The sequence below is a fragment of the Ooceraea biroi genome, chromosome 4 (assembly GCF_003672135.1).
Source record: "Ooceraea biroi isolate clonal line C1 chromosome 4, Obir_v5.4, whole genome shotgun sequence".
Taxonomy (NCBI): Eukaryota; Metazoa; Arthropoda; class Insecta; order Hymenoptera; family Formicidae; genus Ooceraea; species Ooceraea biroi.
In genome coordinates, this window is record NC_039509.1 from 2806866 (window position 1) to 2822562 (window position 15697).

At 41.0% G+C, this 15697-nt stretch overlaps 2 protein-coding genes across 2 annotated transcripts; both read left to right on the forward strand.

The window, feature by feature from the left end:
* The first annotated feature begins 3905 nt into the window (after nt 1–3905).
* LOC105282593 (keratinocyte proline-rich protein) lies at nt 3906–5720 on the forward strand. The gene is made up of 2 exons (XM_026969034.1): nt 3906–4061; nt 4803–5720. Exons 1-2 carry the CDS (start codon nt 4005–4007, stop codon nt 5469–5471), a joined length of 726 nt encoding a protein of 241 aa, XP_026824835.1. The 5' UTR covers nt 3906–4004; the 3' UTR covers nt 5472–5720.
* A 4185-nt stretch (nt 5721–9905) lies between these two features.
* Nucleotides 9906–15695, forward strand: LOC105282599. The gene is made up of 9 exons (XM_011344656.3): nt 9906–9975; nt 11362–11556; nt 13713–13877; nt 13962–14059; nt 14195–14262; nt 14546–14732; nt 14812–14969; nt 15071–15185; nt 15295–15695. The coding sequence occupies exons 1-9, from the start codon at nt 9906–9908 to the stop codon at nt 15616–15618; spliced, it is 1380 nt and encodes a 459-aa protein (XP_011342958.2). The 3' UTR covers nt 15619–15695.
* The last annotated feature ends 2 nt before the right edge of the window (nt 15696–15697 follow it).

Below are 15697 nucleotides of genomic sequence, written 5' to 3' on the forward strand. Positions count from 1 at the left end.
GTTTCTTATCCAACAGTTTCTTCATGACACGGATCAGTAAAATATTTTATAACTAGTACAATGTTTTAAATGAGCCTACTCAGAATACCATTTGTCCAGAATGTATGCAATAAGTTGCTGCTGTTAACTTTTTTCGCAAACAAATTATTTCGATGATTAAACTGCGCTTTAATTTATTCCTGCGAGCAAGATGAAATACGTTTATTGATACAAAATGAAAACAACGGCTGAAACTTTTACCAGATAGAAGTATTAATAAAAAATTTATTACATAAAGTTACACTGTGTGCGCACACGATTACTAACCGCATTATCGCAAGTGCATTACGCGTAATTATACCGTATGTAATTGCGTTACACGAGCAATGAGATAATAAAAAGAACCAATCAAATGCTAACGCATATAAAAATTCATGAATCCACAGTTCTCATCAGATATGCTAGGCAGAAGTGTAACCCGCTACTTTCGGAGAAGATAAACTCTCAAGACGATCCGGAGACGTCTAAAAATCCCTTTCATCTTTTTCGTAGGTCGTAGACTTCATGATCTAAGGTGCAAATTATGTCTGTGTTTGAAGGGCGAGAGCAGTTGTGGGAGTGGAAGGAGCGTAACTAGAAAACGGCTTGACAAACACCTTGAGCGAGAACATCTATCCATATATTCATGAGAGCTGCGGTCTGGCCGACTCCAAAGCCTTTCCCATTATTGCATAAGGTTACGCTCGCGGTCGGTGAAGCAGAAACGCGGACTACGCGAAAATCCTGCTGCCGACGACGTCTGCTCGCGCAGCGTAGCTTGTCGTAGCGCGTGAGAATCCGACGATCCACTTAGGGCGCATTTACGCCACCAACCCTTCGTCGGCGCATAAAGTTCAGGCGACTCGAGCCCGAAAAAAATATTTCGACGGAGATAAGGAGCCGCCAGTTGAAAGTTTGCGTCGCACGCAAGACAGCTTTTCGCAAAATCAATTTGCATTTACGTAGATGAAAGGCTGCCTCGCGAAAAAAAGGGAAAGGAAAAATACCGCGCTCGTTAAATTAACGATGTCTATTCCGCGCTTCTGATGAACTTTGACGGGGGAAAGGTACACTCTAGATGCAGACATTTAAGTTGACATTAGGCACAGGTGTTTATGTGCAAAGGATTAATTTGCGCATGAAGTCGAAAGCGAATTTCGTTGGCTCACGAGGGGATCTCCCGAGCGAAATTAGTGGCGGAAAATGCGCGATGTGTCGAAATTTATATAACTGCGGCCTTATGAATATCGGGAGATCGGTAGAAAGTATACGAGATCGCCGATCGCCACCTTCAATAAGAGAGCATGTATCGTGTGCATTACATCCGGCAGTAAACATAATCGGAGCTAGCTTACTTCGCGTGGTTCCGTATACGTAATCCGGAGTCACTACAATCGGTCGAGGAGAAATGGAAGAAAAAAAAGGCTAAAGTTTTCACCGCACTGATCTGATATTCCTATAGTGGGAAAGCTCAACCGCTTCCTGATATTATTCCTATTGCAGGAAGACTTTCGAGCAAATAGTATCGCAATTAAAATCAAGCGGCTCGTACACGTAATTCAGAACGTAATAATAATTCAGACAGATGTGCTTATGACACAATGACTACGCGGAGACGCTTAACATGGAAAAAAACTACCTAATGTGCTCTAAGTACACGTATTATGCATAGCGAAGCATGAACCAACAGGATTTGTCCGCGAGAAAAATTGTATACCATTCAAGTGAATCAAATCGTTGTTTAACTTTAATGTATGAAATGCGCGATTAATGATTAATGTAAGCGAGTATTAAATTTATTATGCACGTACGTTAGGACATGTCATATAACATTGACGTCCCTAATCAAAACTTGACGACACGTGACATCACGATGAATGTTAACCGATTTACACGCGTTCGTCGTCGGCGCTCGATGAAAACGTGCGGATAGCCGGTTTACAGCAGGAATGACCGCAGAAAATTAGCCATCTCGGCACCAGCGCGTGTCATTAGTTTCAAATTCAATGAATGAGACTGCGGCATCAGCAATTAATGGATTGCCGTCACGCACGCTCGCGCGGCTGTCAATTAGCTAGAATTGACATTTCATCTAATTAATACTCACCGCTGCATTCTTCGATATCGAATTCTTTTTTTTGTTATCACTCAGAGCTCGGCATACAGATAACAAACGCCTTTGCATTTTTAAGAGTATCAGTCGAATGCAAATCCTGCAGCGAACAATCAAGGAAAGCAATTTCAATGGGGCGCTATCGAGGGATAGCTCGCGATAGCTCGCAGATAATAAAACTCTCGAATGGGGAGGAAGTCAACGCATCCGATGCGCCCAAAATCGTCGATTGTCGGATTTTGGGATCGTGTTGAAAAGCAGCAGCGCGAGCAGATTGTGGTCTCTGGCGAATCACTATAAATTCATCGAAAACAATTTAATCTCCAGGTATAGGTCAAATGAAAACTATCGCATACATCGTTCACCCGATTTTCGGGCGCAGGTTTCGATCAAAGGCCAATCGAGAGCGCGGGAATGGCCAGCCTCTCGAAACACACTTCTATCCGGCTCTCTAGAAGTCAAATCAATATTTTCGGATTCAAATATGGAAATCCAAATTCAGATGTATGGAAATGTATTCGTGCCGATAACCCTGATAAACCATGGATACGCGAGTATTCTAATACCTTTCCGAACCGACCGAGATCGAGGTACAAAGTCATTTCGAGATTAACTACACCCGTGGGAGCTACGTGTGATAAACCAAAAATCGTGCCACCGTTATATAGCGAGCGAAACCGGCGTTTCTACATTCGCCGCGGAAAGCACTTCCGGCGTACGAGAATTTTATCCGGCCGCGTTAACGAGTTCCAACAACTTCCTATTAAAGCGGCAGTGGTAGCGGCCAACGTCTTCAAATCATCCTTTTTAATTTCACGGCCGGTGACGGTGGCTATCTTCTTCTTGGCAACAAATGTCGTGCGGCACACGAAACTGCAGAAAAGAGATAACACGCTGGTTGAACGTGCTATGAGCATGGAAATGGGGCGAGTATATTAAATTCGGAGAAGTTGAAGCTAAATGCGACTGTTCCAATGCATCCGTATACTCGAATTGTCGAGAGAAGAAGGCAACTAAGAAAAGGTACTTCCGTGTCGTCGAAAAATTTCTTTATGTCTTTCCCTTTTATCTCTCGAGTTAATCAAGTTCTTAATATTGATAAAGCTCTTGTAAACCACAAAAGCTACAAGAAGAAGCATGTAAGATCAAATTGATTAAAGATATCGAGATAAGATATAGACATAAAATTTGCCGCATGATTTTAATATATGGATTCAATTTATGATTAAAAGCTCGTGTGTGTAATAATAACGCGGTATAAAGCAGCATAATATAAATCTAAAAAAATTAAAATTGCATTTAAGGGATGCAAAAATGCCTTTTTCATCTTGAAAAACATGAAAAAATTCGTATTTTTATAACGTGTATTTTAAAAAATTCTACAAAAATGTTTCTTCCTATAATAACATAAATAGTCTATAAACAATACAAACACACAATTGCATAATCAGTAATCGATCTTAAAATATATTAAACTCAGCATTTTATAAACGACATATTTTAAATTTGAATTTTATAAATAACATATTTTATATTAACCGAGAGACTTGTTTACTTACATCCATTACTACGCGTCTGAGCAAAATTCAATATCACGCGAGCACATCGAATAACGCCGATTTTTTCCGCTTTTCGTTGCAGAAATGCGTTTCTATCTAGGATCAAATCGACTCGAAAACACGATAAGACATCAAGAAGAAACAAAGAGAAAACAGACGCGAAGACAAAGGCAAACGGAGGAAAGAGTCGCCTACGATGCCGGCGTTGTCTTCCTTTCCTCCTGTTGGCTTCCTACCCGCCGACAATTTCATCGGCACGCTCGAGTTGGCCAGCGGACAGAGCGTTGCGTCCCCTATAAAAGCGAGGGTAGACCATGGCGATGCCAGTGTGCTCACTGCCGACCAACATGAACAGCACCGACAAGCTGAAAGTGAGTAGCTCCTGTAAGATAGCCGCTCGAATCACCGCTTGTAAAAGTATGAGCCGCATTCGGCCCGAGTCGTGCGACGCGTCGCAAACGCAGTCTTTAATTTCTGAGCGATGTCACTTTACTCGCTAGATATGTAATAAAAGACTTGAGAAGCAAAATTTCGACTTGCAGATCTCCGTGTCACGCACAAACACCGAAATCGTTAACGTTCCCTTGAATGTTCTTCCCTTTCGGAAACATTATCGGGGCGTAAATAACGTTACATTTGCGAAAACTTTAACGAGATCACATGCAATTACGTCGGCACATAATTTTCTTGCAATCGTTTTGTTTTGTATCCAAATTTGTCGACAGTTTAAGAGTTACTTTGAGAATACTCTTTCCAACTCGATAATTTTTCAAAAAGCGATCAATTCTCTTGCTCAATTCTATTATAGTAATATTATGTCAATATTAACAACAATCATATATAAAACAACTTAAATTATCTTATTTTAAAAATCACAGCTCGGTAATCTTGAGTCCAAATCACTGATGCAACACGACGATGTGAAATCTTTCATTACATTAAGTCTTGTACAGTTTAAGTTTAGTCTTACAAAAGACTAACAGCGGGCAAAGCAAATTGCAAGGAAACTCATACATCCGCGCATGCTACGCATGCGTGTATTCACGCTCCTAAATATTAAATTCGCGCTTTTTGTATATTCAAAAATAATTATCTATTTCTTTCTCTCACAGGTGATACTCCTATGCGGCCTAGTGTTATCGGTCGTAGCTGAGGAGAAGAAGAAGGAAGTCGAGGCCAGCGCCGAGCCCAAGAATGACGAGAAGTCGAAGCGTGGACTGGAGCTGAGTCTGGGCGATCACGGCGGTTTCGGAGGCGATTTTGGCGGTGGATTTGGCGGTGGATTTGGCGGTGGCCTGGGCGGCGGCCACGAGATAATCTCCACTGAGCACATCAAAGCGGTGACAGTCACGAAGCACGTGCCAGTACCGCACCCGTATCCGGTGGAGGTCACCAAACACGTGCCCTACCCGGTGAAGATACCGATCAAAGTGCCCGTCGACCGCCCGTACCCCGTCCATGTGCCGCAACCTTACCCGGTGGAGGTCACGAAGCACGTGCCCTACACGGTTGAGAAGCCGGTGCCCTACCCGGTGAAGGTACCCGTAAAGGTGCCCATCAAAGTGCCCTACACGGTCAAGGTGCCGGTCAAGGTTCCAGTTGAGGTACCCAAACCAGTGCCCTACCCCGTCAAGGTACCGGTAGTCGTCAAGGAGCCCTACCCCGTGCTCATTAAGGGTCACGACGACGGTGGCTACGGTGGCGGCGGCTTTGGTGGCGGCGACTTAGACGGATTCGGCGGCCATGACTTCGGCGGCGATTTCGGCGGATTCGGTCACTGAGACAAAGCTACCGCGAAAGGGAGCGAGGACCCGTGATTCTCCCCCTTTGCTTGACGGTAAACAGCTCGCAGCGCGAGACCAACAGTTCTTTTCGAGAGACCGATCGCCGACAGGAGCGACCGGTGGAGCGATCATTACGTTGCTCCGATAGGAATCGACAGCGATGCACCAATATTGTATTCATTGCGATCCTATCCTCGAATTGTACTATACACCCTGTAAATTTAAACTCGAATAAAGTATTTTTTTTACGTAACAACTGCTCTTACGAAACGCTAGAATGACGTCGAGAGAGCAGGAGGGGAGCTGGTAGGTTTTGTTGCGACTGCAACGGCGGCGGTGAGTATTAGTCCGACACGTTTTGCGATTATGAGGAATTGCGGGGAGACTTTCACTCGTTGATATTACGCGAGTTGCGTACCAGGAGAGGTACACTTGTTTCACCGTAACAGGTATATGTGCCACTAGAAAAACATGTGCTTCTCGTAGAGATCGTTAAAGTAAACGGCACTCTTAGCACTTCAGACGTTTCACATGCTGCATGCTGGGGACGTCGGAGGGGAACGCGAGGCGTAAATGTCAGAGTATGCGAAAATCACGCGGCGGGAGATATCCGCGAATATCCTCTCGCCTCTCTCTTTAGACGCGGGAGATTAATCTCACGGCACTTTCGACACCACGCATCACGCGCTGCCGTGCGCGACGTATGCGCTGCTTGCGCCACAAGGATTCGGCTTGACGTGATCACGTCGTTAAGCCGTCAATTGCGTCGTTTGATTTTTCCGCACTGCAACGGCCGCTCGGCGATCATTCCCTCGAAACGCGCTGAGAAGCGTGTAAAAATCGGAAATCGGGCTGTGTTGCCGAACCGCGCGATTTCGAAACGTCCGCTTACGCACGGCGTTTACGACACACGCACACGATATTATCGGAATTTATGAGCAAAAATCTACATACGAACGTTGCACCTTGGTTGCCTTGCGTGTAAGTTCGGTCTAATTATGTGTAACATGTTCCGAGGGAACTATGTACCTACTTTTTTTTCCTTTCAGTTCCACTACATGCAACTTTATTTAATGCGAACTAACACGGGAGCGCTCAAATAATCGTTTTCAATATACACGCGTCATCGAGAGCTAACCATTAATTGTGAAGCACCAAGCCTCTCATTTTACTCGATTGCATTTAATATCATATATTTTATCGACAGATCATAAATGCTTGCTGAAAGATTTGAGGGGACTTTGCGTGAATGATAGTTGTACATGCGGTGAATTCAAACGATAAACATAAACTGTAATTGCAACTGTAAATCAACTGCGCTATAGGAAACCTTGCCATCTTATGTTCCTCGGTCTGATCGAGCGATCGCCGATCCGGCGTCGTATGGAATTGATAGACTTCCTCGCATTCTCTCTTTTCACGTAAGTACCGCACGCACGCGAATAATGTCGTCATCCTACTCGCTTTCGTTTCCAGGTCTGCATCAGGCCTTTCGTACTTTCTTTCCCGTATTACGCGACACAACGCACCACCCGATGCAGCGTTCATCTCGTAGCCATATGACTAGGTGATAGGACGCAAGCCTAATTGCCTCCCACGGTTATAGACCTGTGTACATACTTGGCTATACAAGTTCAGCTACATAGATCTTAGGTGTCATTATGCGGGACCTATTCTGCGGTGGCGTGATTCCTGCCGACGATAGGATGCCTCGTTAATACGTGGTTACCGCGTAAACCGAGTCGGCCCAGAAGAGACCACGAGCCACACGAGAGACATTCACCGTCAACGTCGTCGTCGTCGTCGCGGCTCGTTTTCTCCTCCTTTTTCCTGGCGCTTTACTTTCGTCGTCGTTCCGATACCGTATGATCGGATAACAGCATCGTTTCGCCACACCCTAGACTCATTTCCGCGTGCTGAGTCCGCTTCCGCTGCGTGCGCATGCTGTGCCATGCTAGAAACTGAAAGCAGCGAGAGCGTAAGAGCGATCTTACAAAATCCACAAAAGATCGCTCCAGGGACCGTCACGCCCGCATACGTTACGTATGCGTCGAGAAATCGCATTTCGGCGAAATTACGTCGAGCTGCGGTACGTCTTTGTTTAGGTGTCGCAACGAGGGAGACTTTCATTACATGGGTGAGCCATACTTTATTGTATTGCACCGTGACGATCGTGAGAATCAATTGGTCACGGAAGAACGCGGCAATACCGTTCAATATCGCGCTGCGATCGATTAACGGGACGTGAAAATCGACAAACATCCTTCGCGAGACTGGCAGGCGTCGAGTGAAGCCTCGACTAAATTTATCTTCCCACGAATGTGCACAAGTGTTACAGGCTGATCAAGACGCGCGGTCGGCGGATGAGTAAATCTCGCGTTATCTAACACGTTGCACGCCAGGTAATCGTAGTTAATGGATGAGGAAGTTCGCGCGTAAAGGAGAGAGCTTTCTTCGATCAGTCGCGAATCGCACGTGCATTCGTCCGTGCGTTTGCCAATAGAATGAACGTGGCGCGTATTAGATTTATGAACATCCAGGTTAATCGATGCGGATTATATAATAAGTGTATACAAATGCATAGTGATTATGTCGTTTCGTTTAGCTCTGTGATGCAATCCTCTTGAACAGGCAGCGGACCATTCAAGAAAAGCGCGTGAATGTTCCTTCAGTATTTCAGGAGATTGTACTGGTTCTAATGGTAATCATACGTTCTCTGCGCAAATGTGTGTAGATAAGTGAATCAATCAAACTATTACATTAGCTCCTTTTGAGCTGTCAATATGAAAACCACTCGACAACGATTCATTATATTCGAAATGCGCTTAACATAATCGACTTGCCTTTAGCCGCATCCCCTGCGAGTAGTACGGTGTCATAAAGTGACACTAACCGTTTCCTTATTGTGACAGGCGCACATCACAATAAAGCGAAATACATGTACATTGTACAATGTAATTGGTGCACAATCGCGATTTCCAACGTGATTTTACGCGAGCGTGAGCCTCGACTATCTTTCTTTTTGTTCTTTACAGACGTTTGTTGCGCGCGAATATGTACTGTTAATAAGATTCCAGACGGCGATCTTATCATACCCAATTAGAGAAATCTCGAGGGTGGAGGAGCGACGCGGCTGGCTGAGGCAGAAAACGATGGTCGTTGCGCTCTGTATGCACTTTCGCGACTACCATATTTCCGTAGCTCTCCGTGAAAAATGCGTTACGTAGACGTGACGATATTTGAGCGTGACGACAGGTATTAGCAAGCGCACAATTCTTCGGTTAAATCTTCTGATTCTGATAAATCTCAAAATATCTAATTTACCGTGTTACGTATACATTATATCTATAATGAGAAAATATATTGACCTGGAATCCAAAAATTGAAAAAATATGCAACGTTTCCTTTACATCTTCATGGAACCATAAAATGCGTTCGACATGTTCTGTCGACGCGAAAGAAGCGACAGAATTCTTTCTACCATGTCATGTACGCCAATGGTTCCGCTTGTTTGCGCGGAGAAATGATCGTCGACGTATATAACGTTAATATTGATATTGTCAACAAGGTTTGAAGTTTGCGTTCTATTAGCAAGTGTGCGCCTGCACAGAAAAGCAACTAGAATCAAAATTTGCGAAAGAAATTTCGAGATATTAATCGGAGAAGTAGAAACAAATGAGTGTCGAATGTAGTTTATCTTTCGTAATAACTGGATAATTTCAATGGAAATTTAATTAGTAAAAGTGCTGCTCGCGCGAAGCTATTAATAAATGCGAGAGGGCCACTTGTTTTATCTTATAATAAGATTATACAGTGATTACAATTTTCATATAATTTTCATATAATTTTATTTCATTACTTGATGATCGTACGTTTCACAGAATAAAAGTGCAATAAAAATTCCCAGGAGAACATAATTAATTAATATTGTATAATAACTGAAGATTATTTTCCGTAATGAATTCACTTAATTAAATAATTATGCAACCACCGACACATCGCATTTTATTACAGAAATTCAATCACTCTCTATTTTTTATTGTTTCTTGTTAATTATTGTCGCAGGTCTCTGGTGTGCGTGAATATTAATTTCGCAACAAAACATCGTATCTTGATCAATCTAAAGTTGAATATAAATACGTATGTAATAAATATGTTTCCCTTCACAATATAAATTGCATACATTTTCTGCAAAAAATATATATGGGTCATTCCACGTCAAATCGGCCACCCCCCCTGCCTAAATTTGTATTGAAGCAAATCTAACTTACATATACAAATATACAAATTTTTCATGTAATAATAAAACAACACAAGTTTTTATTTTGAAAATTGTAACATTATTTCATGTATATCTTTCTTGCAATAAATTGCATATAGAAATAAATAATATCTCAGTATATCATTACATACAATTAGAAGTAGTTGATCATGGCTAAAATGGGCACTAATTCTTGTACGTGCGAAATGGTAATAAATTTGAGGTCAGCCAAGCGGCCAAGTAAATTGCCGCACTATCGATCCGAAATACGGAGGTAATAACCCTAAAGACTTGAAAAGAGTGGACTATAATAAATTGATATAATTGGACTGTTCTAATTGGCTCGCGTTTCAAGGTAATCTGTGATATTTTTGCATACCTCTATCGAAGTTGTGGCAGTTAAATCTGCCAAACTTAGGAAATCGATGACTCTTCTGCAAATGTTCGATTTATTATACGTGAATAGATATGCGTCATTATACCCATTAAAAAGCATTTATCAGAAGATTTAACATTCAATACTTTGTCATCTGTCTTCGGGAGAAATTAATTAAGATTTTTATTCTAAGACTTTTATCTTTATCCATCATACAGAGTGTAACTTTGCAGAAATTGCTCCAAGTGACCACCTTCGGTTCGAATGCAAGGTTTTAAACGTTTTACCATTGACATTAAAAGAAGGTCAATTTGTCAAAAGAATTATTGGAAGACAGACCTTGAGCAATTTCTGAGCAACGGCAAGTGAACAACTGATACAATACAAAACCAGCTGTAACTCGGAAACAAGGTCGATAGGACAAACGTTTATATGAACATTTTTCTTATTTTAGTATCCTGAATCCATCAGTGAAGTAATGCCCACATATTCTGTTGCATTCTATATATACTTTATTATCGATGTATAATAAATCAACATTATCATCACATACAGAACACGTTCCTACAGATAAAATGTCATTAATAAGTACGTTAAAGAATCAATTCATTTAATCGATCAGTAGTCCTTGTGTCGTGCAGATTATCTTGTCAAGTTATCAGTAAGCAAAATATTCTCACGTGTATATATAATAACATTCAACTGTGTTGAAACTCGTCAAGATTTCTCAGAAAACATATATATTATCTATTCGTTGGTTAATATTAAAAATATATATATATCTCACATATACTAAAAATTGATAAATATTTTCTGTTATTTGCTGTAGAAGCTGTCAATATATTGTTCGTATTATTTTCAATTTTTATTTGACTTACAATATAACCATTATAATTCGAAAACTGGAATATTACCATGATGTATAGAATCTTATCGTAGTGTATTGTAGCTTATCGTGATTGCTTAATCATACCGGTCGAACATATCTACCGGATTCAACGTTAACCACGAACCACAACTGCACATTTAAGCTGTCCATTTAATCTTAACACTTTGACGGTCACACGAAGACTTGAACGTGTCGCCGGCATCTCCTGCGTCTTATCTTGTCGTCGGCGATTTTCTCACAGTCTAGTTACTAATATAATTAATAATACAGAAGCATTGATACAGAAACATTTATATATCACATTTGATTAATTTAATTTTAATTTAAATATAACTTAATTTTTTTAGAAAAATTACTTAAGGAAGTCACGTCTACGTGATAGCGGCCGATAACCGCTGGATAGTGAAATCACGTATACGTGACAGCGGTCGTCAAAGTGTTAAACTACAGAAAGCTGTGGCGATGTCTGGAAGTTTTACTCGGGCCGCGTGGCTCTTCCTAATTACACTAGTAACAATAACATATCGATCCGCAGGAGAACCGTCGCAGCTGATAGGTAAGTAATACCGCGGTGCAAGTAGACTGGAATAATTCAACGACGTTGTTACCTTAATACCTCTTGCGTAATATCGGAAGGTAAATTCACGGAATTCTTAAACATAAAGCGCGCCGCAAGAAACGCGGTTAAATTCATCGTTAAAGTAACCGCCTCTATTGTCCGGCGAACTTATAAATTTAACTTTCATCGGAAGCGGAACGTCCACAGCTGCATATTACGCGATGAAACGAGGGATCGAACCTGTTTTATCGTTCAAGAACCCGTTGATAGCAAGACAGACCTTTCTCTGTCAATAAATCTCTGTAAACAATAATTGCTTCTTTCAGATCTTTCGCTCTTGGATCGTCCATCGTAATAATAATGCATACGTGATGTTTAATTACAAAAAAGAAATAAAAAGGATGCAGGTTTATTAACGCAAATATTAAAATCTTTTTGCTTGTTTTTATCATCCGCTATACAATCAATGCATTTAATAAGAGAAAATATTTGAAAAATTCGGTTAAATCTAAAGCTGACAATGCGAGAATCGTATTCAATAAAATGCAATAATCTTTCGCTTTTAATCTTTATCAATTTTATGTTCACTGTTTTATATGTGCTTTATCGCGGTAGAGCTTCGAGAATTCTATCAGAAAAGGAAAACCAAAAAAGATCTATAAGTATCGATTTCGCAATATAATAAAAATTAGAAAACATTGATTCTTGATTTTATCGATCGATATCTATTGAATCTACTTGATTTTATGATCTTCACTACATTGCATGATACATGATCAACAACCACCTCCCCGGCGAATCCTCCTAGAGTCGTGCGGTATATGTACGATGAACACACGATGTCGTAATAATATCGCTGTGCAGCACGTTCAACGTGCTATTTGCAGTGCAGTAACCACGATTACGCATTACACTCGGCTGTGCGCACTTCCTCGATCGCATACGGGATCGCTTATGCATCACTACCGGCGCGACGTAAAAGTGCATCGACTTTCGCGCGGTCTACTTATGCCGACCGCCTCACGTGAGCGCGATTTTCCCGCGAGGCTTTTTGTTCCTCGTCTAGGATATAAACGCGAGGGAAATTGCACCGTCACGAGTCGGTTTCCCATAACGTCGGCCACTTTGCCGTGTAATGTTGCACTTTCAGGGGATGAATAGCGGGCGGAGGAGGAATAGCGCGGTTTAGAATTACATTGCGATGTGTGCGATATGCAGATTAATACATTTCTGCAAATCCCCTTCCTCTCTCTCCGAAATTGTGAAACAGCAGAAGAGATCGCTTTAAAAGATTTAATTAAAAGCTGTCACTCCGTATACGCGCTTGATGAGATGCACGCGAGTTGGAAGAATCCATGCTCCTCGAAAATGAGATAAACCAAAAAGCGCTTATGAATTCTTCCTCGAGCACCGGTAGACCTAGGAAAATTGGGGCTATTACCGAATTGCTACGTGCAAAAGGACGCGCTATATCCTGCTATATACATATAATCGTATAACATAAGATTCGATGGTGCGGCAAATCATATATTATCTATGACCCGATTTCAATCTCGCCTTTCACGTAATCATATAAAATTCCTCATAGCGCGCGCACAGCGATGTTACGCAATATATTCTTTCGCAAACGCTTCTTTGTGTCGTAAAAAAAATAGAGCAGCCCACAGTTGCTGTGAGCGAACAGCAAAGTTAAAGATCAATCACGATAAAGGTGGGAACAGCTTGCTCGTCAGCGAAGCATGAAAAGAAACTGTCTAATTCGAGAGATTTGACCGTTGTGCGTATATGCAAGTCCCGTTGCAAATCGAGCAAGGTGATTTGCATGATCCGTTCAGAAATGAAGGTCTGCGTCGCTCCTGGGATAAGAGTTGCGACATTGCAATAATTTTATTTTGATTGCAACGTAAAACGTGCATTTCCATTCGATGTTTCTCAACGCAACAGATAGCTGGAAGGTGATGACCGTTCTAATTACCTGATCGCGCGCGTCAGAAGAATAATTAAAATCGTACATGCTTGCGGAACGACGTCAACATATTCAATATTTTTACGATCGCACAAAGTTTATTTTTTCCCTGACGTTGATTACCATGGGCGTTTCCGCACGAATAGCTTTAAAAATTGGAATTACTGCCTGCGTGTTTGTATCTTAGTATGCAGTCAACCGAATGTTTTCACGGTCCAAATAACCGGCAATGAGCAAGTTGTCTATGGCACCAAATTATTAATCAGACACAGCCCACAAGTCGGAATTTTCTCTTATCCCGAGATAAAGCCAGTAAACGTTGTCTTCAATGAATCCATTATTGAATTCACAGGTAATTACAATTCCGCTGATTCCGTGAGAATCCATTCCTGTCTTTTTACCCAGCTCACTGTAATTACGCAGTCATATTTTTCAGGATATACGTCGTTTCAACGTTCGGCAATCCAGGATCTCTTACCCGAAAGACTCTCCTGGAGTGCCAGTGGTATCATTTTTGGAATCGGCACGCTCCAAGTGAGTTTAATGCCCCGTAATCATTTAAGTAACGACCAGAAGAAAATCGAGCGCGACTCTACTAAAACGCTTTGTACGATAATTATAGTTCACCTGTTCTCGATAATTATTATCCTCGGCTTTCCACCGTTGCAGAAACTAAGCAGCGAGAATTATGCAGTCCAAGAATGTCGCCTATTTCTGCCGTCCAACATCAAAGCTAGGTAAGACGCGGAAACCCACGAGTTCCATTGCTCGAATCGAAATGCTCGGATATCCCCCCTGGAGCAAGATTTATCTAAATTAGGCTCTCAAAGACAATTATATTGCGTAAAATAGTAGCGACTAAAACGAAAACGTGATTTCACGATTTGATTATTATTGATCGACGCAAACTTGTGCGCACGAACGCCACTCTGACTTCAATCGTTCATCTAATGGATCGTAAAGACCAAATGAATTTTGCAATGCGATTCAAGTTTACTGTGAAACGAACCTTCTTTTTAGCTCTAATTTACCAAAGGTAATGGAAGAGGCAATCATTTATTACGCTCAGTCGTGTGCCAAAGAGTATCTTTGCGAGAGGATAGGAACGATGACGGAAAAAGAACTTCAGAACATTAACATGTATGACGAAGACAGACATAATATACAACGTATTATTCATCCTACCAATTCTACTCGAAGGGTTGAGGTAATCTCACGATAAAAACTTTTATGGTTATTATTAAATCATACTTCGTTTTTGTGATAATGTGAATTTTCATGCGCAGTTAATCATGAACGTACCAGTGGACATCGTCCTTAAAAACGTAATACATTATATTAAGGAAAACGGACTATCCATAGTTGAACTTCCAGATGTAAAAGAGGTATACGATATAGGACTTGGAGTGAAATGTGTGTTTGAGATGGTCAATGGAACCTTCGAGTAAGCACTATTAAATTCTAACGCACCGAGAAAATCACTTATGTATTTTTTGTATAACGATGCTTTAATCAATTTGTTTGAGCGAAAGAAACCATTTTCAGAGATCTTTCGAGTTTAAAGAGAACAGAGAATGCATTCATGTCCAATGAGGGAAGGACAAATCTTGTAGATGCTGCCTTTGGACTTTCCACAGCAAATTTTAAGTACGATTACAAGGTAAAGTTCTGGAAGGAGCTAATTTAATAGCAAAAAATCTAATCACATTATGTTAAAAAATTATATTTAATATATATTTCGTATTCTATACTGATATATGTTTTTACAGCTTGAAGCTGCCCTAATTAAGGTTAGCGGCAAGATATTAGCCACTGTTAAAGAATTAGCAATGGCAGCAAAAGTGGCCATACATTATGATAAAACGTGCGAGGTAAAGTTAGAGTACGTGAAAATAACAGAACTTGGCAAAATCGACTTTAAAATTACTGGTTTAGGTCCGTTTAATTATTTAACGTCTACAATATTCACTTGGTTAACTAAAACATGGCAAAATAGAATTGTTAAAATTATCGAAGTTAACGTGAGAAAAATCGCCGAGAAACAATTAAATGACTATATTTGCAACAATTATTACAATGAAATCACAGTTTAAAATCTCTTCTTGGATGTTTCCTATTCTGTTAAACAAGAAACTTGAAAAATTGATGTATAAATAAAATATACTAATCACA

Coding starts and splice junctions, on each gene's coding strand:
- LOC105282593 (XM_026969034.1), top strand. CDS start 4,005: ATGGCGATGCCAGTGTGCTCACTGCCGACCAACATGAACAGCACCGAC. Junction 4,062..4,802: donor ACAGCACCGACAAGCTGAAA/GTGAGTAGCTCC, acceptor TTTCTCTCACAG/GTGATACTCCTATGCGGCCT.
- LOC105282599 (XM_011344656.3), top strand. CDS start 9,906: ATGGCTAAAATGGGCACTAATTCTTGTACGTGCGAAATGGTAATAAAT. Junction 13,878..13,961: donor ATCCATTATTGAATTCACAG/GTAATTACAATT, acceptor CATATTTTTCAG/GATATACGTCGTTTCAACGT. Junction 14,970..15,070: donor ATGGTCAATGGAACCTTCGA/GTAAGCACTATT, acceptor AACCATTTTCAG/AGATCTTTCGAGTTTAAAGA.